Consider the following 10,000-nt stretch of genomic DNA (forward strand, 5'->3'; position numbering starts at 1 on the left):
CTGATACAGCATAAATAGCTAACCACCATCTAATTCACTGGCCCGTTATGTTTTCTTTTTAATGTGAGCAATCTCCACATGTGCCTCCACTAGCAACCCGCCCACCCTCGCCACCAGTACCAGCACCCCACCAATCCCGAACTCGACCCCCCCTTTTCCCTGCCACCCAGTGGGCACACTCACGCTCTCCTTCAGCGGATGCCGGACAAGGGTGTGAAAGTCGGAAGGTTAACATCAGGGTGGATGAGCTCATGCGACGTTGCAGTTATTCCTGCGGAACTCGCGCTCCCTTTTTTTCCGTCCCTCTTTGCACGTGTTACAACATTTAATCATTTCATCGTTTAATCCTCTGCCCTTGGTTTTGACACACCAAAGCCACCCAATAAAGACTTACCGCTAATTAAAGCCTACTGCAGCCTCAGCGTTCTGAACCCTGCATCGGAAAACGGGCAACCGCCATTGTATTAATTATGACATCGAGACATAGTGGGTTGATGCTAATGTGGCATTTCCATCGCTGGTTTTAGAGCCGAAGCTCCGACGGACTGTTTTTAGGGAAAATGTCAGAAAGCTTCATTTTCATAAGCAACGAGTTTAGAGTTGAGGGTTTGTTCTGGTGTGGTTTCGCCAAGCGTGTTGTTTACTGTATGAGCTATACTTTCTGTAGTTCAGCGGACTTCAAATAAAAGTGCAGAAATGAATGGGCCTGTCATCAGAGGGTGAACTCGGGTTCTGCTGTGGTCGCGTTTAAAACGGAGCCACATACCGCGCACTCCCACTCCGAGTTCCTTCAGGAAGATACGGCACATGGCAACGTGCTGGGGGAACAAATTGAGATGGGCGGGACTTTCTTGGCTGTTTTACGACTGCGACAATTGATAGCTTGTCTTCATTTTCATGATGTGGTCGGGTAATTCCGACGCATGCAAGTGCTAATTGAGCATCCGTCACCCTAATGAGCTAATTCTGGAGATGCTGTTGAGTCACTGTTGTTGTTGTTTTTGTTGTTGATGATGATGATGATGATGATGATGTTTTTGTTTTTAAATCGCTTCTATCTGACTAAATTTGCTTCCTTCTGACTATTGCATCTGACAGGTATGCTCCTGGTGACCACAGACTCGTTGGGCCACGACTTCCATGTGTTCCAGGTCCTGACGCACCCGTGGGCTTCTTCTCAGAGTGCCGTGCATCACCTGTACACCCTCCATCGGGGAGAGACGGAAGCTAAGGTAAGGACTCTTTAAGTCCAGCGATCAGATGAGCAGGTTACTCACCCGGAACGAGAGGCGCGGGGAGCATCCGTGAGCTCATCCTTGATATCTTCGTGGCGTCGACTCGCGGTGAGCTAACGTCCCTGAGAACGTCTCCAGAATGTGCTCACTTGCTCATGTAGTCTCGCATCATCCCCAGTGTGTGCGCTTTGATCAACAAAACCCCCCCCCCAAAAAAAACCCAGAGACTGATAATTTCACGTCTTGGTTTGATGTAAACCAGACGTGTTTTGGGACACTGTACATGTGCGCTGAGCACGCGCACACTCGCACACTTAGTCACGCACAAACACTTCCATGTCTTCTGTTTGTTTGATCATGCTGAAATATTGCGTCGCTGGAAGCCGTTGCGATGAGCTATTGAGATGTTGCGCGAAGCTTAAATCATTCAGCTCCTTGAGGGCCACACACGGCTGTTTACAGTGAGGCCCTGCTCTATAAGAACTCATGATATCTACGTTGAGATCACACTTTTTAATCCTCAGTGTATCCCCATGTGTTTTCTAAATACTGTCAAGAGACATAAGTCAGAGCTGGGCTGATGTCTCCACTACAAGAAGTCCCAAGAGCGTCCGCAGACTTCCCCTCTCTCTCTCTTTCTCTCTCTCTCCCTCTCTCTCTGTCATTCTCTCTCCTTTTTTCCCTCTGTTTTCTTTTTCTCTCGTGTTTGATTGCTCCCACTCCTCTTTAATTCCTTCACTATGTGAATCCAGCGGTCGCTCGTCGTCTCCTACACCCTCCCACCCCCCCTGTCTTTTTCTCTTCTGTTGTTATTATTCTAATACTTAATTGGTGGTGAGGAATGTACACATCATTGCTGTACTTTAGTTACACAGTAACCTTTTTTTTTAAAGTGCCTTTTGTTCCATATGAAGGTTTAAAGCTGCTGTTCAGGATCATTTTTTAAAAACACACTGTGTGATGCAGTGCCACAGAAACAGATGCTCCTTGAAGAAGATACAAATCCTGGTGACTAACATCAGAAACAGTAACAACTCTTTTAGTAAAATAGAAACTGTTCCAGTCTGTCTTTGTCTCTCTCTCTCTGAAGAGTGCATGCTGGGTTTTTTTTGTGGGAAGATGTGGGTGTGATCTGTGCAAAGCTCTAATTGATTTGAGGGATGATTCGGAACCATGCAAGCCCTTCACGCAGTTTAGCGCTAAGGCCAAATTATTCACAGCTGTGGAATGGCAGCAATAACCCCACAGAATCAATTCATGGCAGTCCAGAGCAAATAGTGTTTAAAAGCGGAGACAATTTGTAAGATAAATAGTGCATGGCGATTTCAAACAACACAGAGAGGAGAGAGCCACTCATCCAATAAAGGAAAAACAAAACAAAAACACCTTCATGTTTTCCCTGCCATAGGCATGGCATCTAAAAAAAAAAGAAACCTTAAAAAAAAGACCTTAGCAGGAAAATGTAATCTAGTGCAGAGTTACAAGCAGGGATGGGCTCCTTTTGACATTGCACTTCTCGCTCGCTCCAGTTAATCAAATTTGATGGTCAGCAGAGCGTCCTTTTGAAAAATGGCAATCATTAACCGGCCTCTCAGAAGTTTCTGACTCTTCTGGTGCCAGAGAAGGGCTGTTTTCATGGAGACAAGCGCGGAGGTCTTTATCCGCCACAGCGCCCGAGACACACACACACACACACACACACACACACACACACACACACACACACACCCCACAGACACACACACCCACACTCATACACACACGCATCCACTGTCACTCCCTCTCAGAGCATCAGACTGTGTTGTGCATACCCTTAACTCAACATAATGTTTAGACGTTCTGTACACGTTCATGTTTCATCTGAATATAGCATATGAAAATCGCATATAAAGACAACTTAACGTTGAAGCCTTGTGCTCCGGCTATTCTTCAGTGTAGTGGTGCCTAGCGCCCTATATTGTGGTGCCTTTTTTCCCCGCGGCCATTTGTAATATTCAAAGAGCGAACAGCAAAGTTGCACTTTCTCTCTCCTCTTTCATTTCTCCTTGCCCAGCGAGCGAGCGCTTGTGCCTCTCCTCAGGCCAACACCCTGGAAAACCCAGAGACACAAAAGCCCTTAATATGAGAAATGTGTTTTCAATCAGCGGTGCTAAAACCACTTTAAAGTGCCTGGGAATACCCATGACAATCGGCAAACGCCGCTGACCGGAGACTTTTTTACTGGGGCACTGGCGGGTCAGCCCACGGTCACGTAGCACCTAGAACACGTGAAGCGACGGCCCTGGGCGCACTCCCTCCTGGGGGCCGTGGGACACACTTGCCGCGGCTGGAGCGTTCCCCGACGCCGGACTCACGGAGGCCCTGCAAATGGACTGTGCTGGACAAATGGAGGGGGGGGGGGACGCCCTTCATTCAGAGGGCACGGAGGAGAAAAAAAGCCAGTACAAGACACAGGACTAACGGGTGAGGAGATGGAGGTCAAAGCCGTTCAAGAGAAGTTATTGGACCCCTATGAAGTCTCCTGCTCTGACACAGGAAAAGGGCAGTCATCCATTTCCTGTCCTTATGGCCAAGCGTCTTCTACAGCATGACCCCCCCCCCCCACCCACACACACACACACACACACACACTCACACAGAAAAAAGAAGAAGAAGAAAAAAAAAAAGCGGGTTATGATTACAGTATGATTATAGCTGTGCAGATCCACCTTGGTCTGTCTCTCCTGTTATAACTGGCCTCCTCCAATATCGGTTTCTACTTAAAGCCCAACTGGACTAAAGAGCACTTACCTCCTGGCCTGGCGCTGTTTGTTATGAAATGTTGCGTGCGCGCGCTAGCCCGGGAGATGAATGACTTCCTGGTGCAGTGCAGTGGGCCGTTATACGTGTCAGGGCCTCGCTCATTATACCCTTGCAAGGCGCCTGCCGGCCCCACAGCCGCCCACACACTGACCTCAGCCGGACAGCCAGGTAGCTGGATGGGCCAGATGGAAACCAAGATAAAGAGAGAGAGAGAGACAGAGAGCGCCAGAGAGAGAGAGAGAGAGCCAGAGAGAGAGAGAGAGAGAGAGAGAGAGAGAGAGAGAGAGAGAGAGAGAGAGAGAGAGAGAGAGAGAGAGAGAGAGAGAGAGAGAGAGAGAGAGAGAGAGAGAGAGAGAGAGAGAGAAAGAAAGAGGGAGAGAGGGAGGGAGGGATGGAACGGGGGGACTGCCCGGAGGCCTTGGCTGCTCCCGACTCCCCTGCCTGCCTTCCGACCATAGCCTCTTACTCGGGCCAAGCATGCCGAACAGCAGGGAGCCCTCAGAGCCTCATGCAAATAGCAAGCGACGGCGCTCGGAGTCGTGGCACTCTGTGGCTTTTGGACAGCGGCAGCGCTCGCTGCTCCCTCTTTTGGGGGGGCTCGGCTTTTGGGAGACTCTTTTCAGCAGTGCACATGCATGTCTCAACAGTACACCAGGGAGGACATCTTCTTTTGTTCTGTCTTTTCTTTTTTTATCACAGAACTAAATAAAAGGGCTTTTAAAATGTTTTTAATCAAGCAAGCTTGATTTGGAATGTCTTATCTACAGATGGTTTGTTGTGTCCACAGGCACGACAGACATGATACTGGTATCTGTTGCTTTAGTCTTATGTAGAACACTGATTTGTAGATTTGGCTGTTTTGAGCAAAGGTAATCCTAATAGACACATTTCCCTCAGATATAATTCACTTACTTTATTTAATAAAGTAGTAATAATACCCAAAGATATTTCTGAACAAGGGATTCAGTTACGTTCCATTGTACTTAATGCATGTTCATCATGTTTAGCTTAGCAGCTGTTTATCTGTCAAAAGCGTCTTTCTTATTTGGCAACTTGTGAGGTTTTATTTGCTTAAGCAGAACTAATATTTATTCGTGCAAGGCCTGGACCCATACTTGTTCAGCCTGGTGTCATGTTTGGATGTGAACACAAAGCTTGCTCTCTGCTCTGACACTTTAGACAGAGAGACTCCGTTTGGACCTCAAACACACTCTCGCACACAAGTGGACACACACATACAAACAAATAGACACACATTTACACACACACACACACACACACACACACACACACACACACACACACATAGACATGCACACACATAGACACACACAAACACCTACTCAATCTTTGTGACACCTCAATGAACAAACTGATGTATTTTTTTCTTTTCAAACATGAAAAGTTGTTTGTAGACAAGAAGAATGCGTTTTTAATTGACATTTGGTTTTAACATGCAAGAGTGTTCTCAAACGGACCTCCCTGCTCCTATTTAAAGAAACCTGTAAATCAGCCTAATGGTGTTTAGGCCTTGGTCATCTTGGCCAGTGGCATGGCCATCTGAAGGACACGGTGTGTCGGTGCGCACCTTAAGAACGGGACACCTGCGGGTGCTTGGCACCGCGCTGGGCCATTTGCAGCATAAAAGCCGGCCGCTGTGGCGTCTCTGGGAACTCCTGCGGCCCTGGCGGGGGTTGCCGATGAAGGGCATGTAAAACATTCTCCCTCCGCTGGCTTCGGGGCCGTCTGGCCCATCCGCCCGCGACGGCAGCCGGGAGGGCCGAAGCCAGGGTTAATCTGTCACCGGCCAGCGCCGCCTTGTGCTGCCTGACTCTACGCCGGCACTTTGATCAGTCCCTCCAGCCCCCACACATACACACAGACGCACTTACAAACACACAGAGACACCCCGCATTGTAAACAGTTAAGGGTGCGCAGAAGGGGGCGAGTGCCCGGAGAGACGCATTATCTCGAGCAGAACAAACAAGGAGGAGCGATAATGGCTGCAGGCGGCCTGCAGGCTCCCGCCCTTATCAGCCTCCACTGGCTGGCTGACTCTCTCTCTCTCCCTCCCGACTCGCTCTCCCTCTCTCTCATGTTGTCCCGAGTCACACTTACGGCTCCCCTAATGAGTAAGTGAGCAGGGGTGAGTGGACACGGTGTGCAGAGTAGGTAAATAGACCTCCACTGATAGGCCACCTCTGCCCACAGGGCCTACATGACTTTACATGCTGTAAACGCCAGCGCATTGACCAGAGAGGTCAGCTCGGTTTCTGCTGCGCCACCTCCCTCACTTCTTCCTTTTCTCCCTTCTTTTCTCCCTACTTTTCTCTTTCTCTCCTTCTTTCTCTACTTTTCCCCCTTCTGTTCTCTTATTTTGTTATTTTTCTCTCTCTCTCTCTTTCTCTCTCTCTTTTCTTTTTAAAGCCCCGGTGGTTGCACATAAGTCCGCTTGCAATCCTACCATGGTGCCACCTTCCCGTAACTCCTTGTCATCACCACCTCCTTTAGCGGTAGCACTGCTAAAAAAAAACAAACAAACAAATAAAACAAGGCGTGTTGAAAACTTCAGTGGAATGGACACTTTGTCTTCTTGAGAATCGGATGTGGTGATTTTGTTTTTAGCATTGTCACCACCTCTGGAATGAGTTATCAGACACGCAGAGTCAGACCGATGCTGGGCCCAGATAATGGCCACAGAGTCACACCATGTGTTGCGATAAAACAAAAGTGCCAGGCACGCACCTGAACACGATGTTTTTGCTGCGATACGGCTCAGTGGAGCTTCATTGGTGGATGGGTATCGCTCGGCCGTACCTGCACCTCAGGTATGACATTCATGCTGCCACTGTTGCATATCAAAGAGGGTGTAAGCAGGAGAATATTCTGGTAGCCGTCAGAGAGGCCAGCCAGGAAACCCTTATCTGTTCTACACGGAGATACCCCAACCCCCCCCCCCCCCCCCCCCCCCCAAACCCCCCTCCAAACCTCTCCAGTCTCGGGGTAAGAGAATCCCATTGGAATGTGCTGGGTGTGCCATTAGCTGTCATTGGCGGGGCAGTTTGGTGGGGAATGCGGTGCGGCTCCAGAGATGGGCAGAGATGAAAAGAGCGGGCACGCTGCAGACAGAGTGGCACTGTGGAATGCGCACTGTCTGATGGGCAGCGGCCTGGTGACCTGCGGCAAGTTCCTGTTCACACACACACACACACACACACAAACATGTACATGCACATGCACACACATACTCAAACACACTCCTACACTCATTCCTCTCTCTGTTCAGCACTGATAATGAACACCTTTTCTCGCTCCCTCTCTCTCTCTCACATGTCTGACATACTTGGGCAGATTTCTATCTGCTGTGGTGTTTGCTCTCCTCCATGACTCCCCTTTGTGGAGCTCGACCCAGCCGTCTCAAAAAAAAAAAAAAAAAGCCCCTAATTGTGCGACGCAAACACAGGAGCTGTTGAAGACTACGAGATTTAAAACCCTGTTTAAGTGCACTCTCCCATCACCACCCTGTTTGCCTTTGGCTTGGCCTTGGCTTTGGGCAGCAGTCAGGAATTGTTCCTTTTGGAGGCTTGTCAGGGACCTGTCCAAGACATGATTCATACCTCTTGTGTTTGACCTCTAGCCTCACCTTGAGTTATCGGTCCCTGGTGTGTATCTGTCCATCTACCGGCGCACTGGTGTGTCCATTTGTGCGTGTCTGTCTGTCCAATGGTTGGTGTTTCTGGCTATCTGCGTGCCTGTCTTTGTTTGATTAGATACTTTTTTGTTAACCTGTCCGACCATTTATGATGTTATCTGTCTGCCCATCCTACAGACGGTCTGTTTTTCATTCAAATTCTTTTTCCTTCGCAACGCAAGCTAAACACAAACACAGGAAGACCTAACGGCTACCCTACACGCTAGCCCTACGTGTGGTGCACACACTTGAAAGTAGGTCCTAACTGAGGTGTGTGCGTGTCAGCTTGGCAGGAGCATCAGTTTGGCAGGAGTATCAGAGAGTGGTGACCACACACCTGTGGTATCCTCATGCTCCCTGCCCGGTGCTCCTCCGACTCCTAGCTCTACGGCTAGCCCAAGCGTTGGTTTTTGATAAAGTGCAGGTTTTTATTTTAGTTGATGGTTGACGTTCATCCAAATCAAACGTAGTCCACAAATGGCAGCCACGTGAGGGGACAAACAGGCTTGCAACCTAATTCTAGGTCTCCGGAGGACTCTGAGGAAGAAGCATCGAAACGTTAGTCCCTTTGTGCACCTTAATCAAAACCCAGCTAATAGTACACATGTGCTGCTCCGAGTGTTTACTTTTAGTATATCCACACGGTCCCTTCTCTCGTCGGATGCACCAGATGTAATGCTGCAGAAGCGCGGTGGATCTACTCAACTCTTTTGTCTAACTCTCTCTCGGTCTCTTTCCCTCTCAGGTGCAGGACATCTGCTTCAGCCACGACAGCCGCTGGGTGGTGATCAGCACGCTGCGGGGCACCTCGCACGTCTTCCCCATCAACCCGTACGGCGGGGCGCCGTGCGCCCGCACCCACATGTCCCCGCGCGTGGTCAACCGCATGAGCCGCTTCCAGAAGAGCGCCGGCCTGGAGGAGATCGAGCAGGAGCTCAGCAGCAAGCAGGGCGGCCGCTGCAGCCCCGTCCCCGGCCTGTCCAGCAGCCCGTCGGGCTCACCGCTGCACGGTGAGACACACACACACACACACACACACACACACACACAGATACAGTACACACACACACACACAGATACAAACATATTCAGCCCTGTCCTGGCCTGTCTAGCTGCCTTGTTGGCTCACCACTGCATACTAAGACACACAGACACTCATACACACACACACACACCTCTTCCTCGTCCCCTCTGGCTGACACACACTCCACTCTATGTTTACACACACACACACACACATACTTTTGTCCAGCAACCCCTCCAGGTTATGTCTGCATAGTGAGATAAAAGACCACACACACACACACACACACTCACACATACATCTGTAGCATGTCCTCCAACCCTGTACAGCTCACCTCTAGATTTACACACACTCTCGTCCTCTCTTGTCCACTCAGGATGTTCATAGTGCATTCTGGGCCACTGTGTCACGGACAGGCTCTGGTGAGTGGGCAGTAAATCCAGGCCGAGGGACTTTGGCCACTCATTGGTTAAGCTCGTCACCTGAGCAGACCTTGTGCTTCGACCATGACCCGGGTGTTCCAGCACAGCGTGATGTTTGTCAAACTCTTTTCCCAGCTGCGAACACATTCTCCCTTAGATGTGTCTGACACAACACCCACACACCCACACACACTCGCTGACACACACCGACACACAGGCGTACTCCCTGACACACACACTGTCTCTGTATTTGTCCTTTTCTCTCTCTTTCTCTCTGTCCACTCTCTCTCTCTCCCCCTTCCTCCCTCCTCCCTCCCTCCCTTCCTCCCTGATGATGACTGGCATTCCGGTTGGCATGACGGCACACGTGAGGAAGCTCTGACTGATTAATCAGTAGTTCTACTCCTTGGGTTCAGAACCAGCCCAGGCACTGAAGCACTGGGTGTCTGTGGAGCCTGTTCTGCTTACCCATCTAAACCTTCTCCATATCCCACCTCAGCCAAACGCACACTACATCTACTCTTCTCTTTTACTCTGTCTGTCTGACCCTACCCCCCAATCTCTCTTGCTTTATCATATTTTTTTTTAAATTTTTTTTAAGCAGTGACTAATACGATTTCAACTCTTCTTGTAAAAAGAAAGAGGGCGGGTGATAGAAAGAATTTCTGGTTTATGAGATTATATGCACTAAATACCGAAGGCTAGCGCATAATAGGAGGATTAACATATCCAGTTAAATCAGTGTATTTTTAGTTAAGATGTTAGAACCCCCCCCTCTCCCCCTCCTCCCTGTCTCTGTCTCCTGGTCCGTGTGAGGGTTTGTCCT

General features: G+C 49.4%; 1 protein-coding gene across 3 annotated transcripts in view; it reads left to right on the top strand.

Moving 5' to 3' along the window:
- Nucleotides 1-10,000, top strand: part of bcas3 (BCAS3 microtubule associated cell migration factor) — a 273,081-nt gene that overhangs the window by 59,276 nt on the left and 203,805 nt on the right. For all 3 annotated transcript variants that reach the window (XM_062552310.1, XM_062552309.1, XM_062552311.1), the window contains exons 14-15: nt 1,099-1,232; nt 8,474-8,738. In XM_062552310.1, coding sequence (XP_062408294.1) covers nt 1,099-1,232; nt 8,474-8,738 — 399 coding nt within the window. The remainder of the gene's footprint in view (nt 1-1,098; nt 1,233-8,473; nt 8,739-10,000) is intronic.

The sequence above is a fragment of the Sardina pilchardus genome, chromosome 13, assembly GCF_963854185.1.
Source record: "Sardina pilchardus chromosome 13, fSarPil1.1, whole genome shotgun sequence".
Classification (NCBI taxonomy): Eukaryota; Metazoa; Chordata; class Actinopteri; order Clupeiformes; family Clupeidae; genus Sardina; species Sardina pilchardus.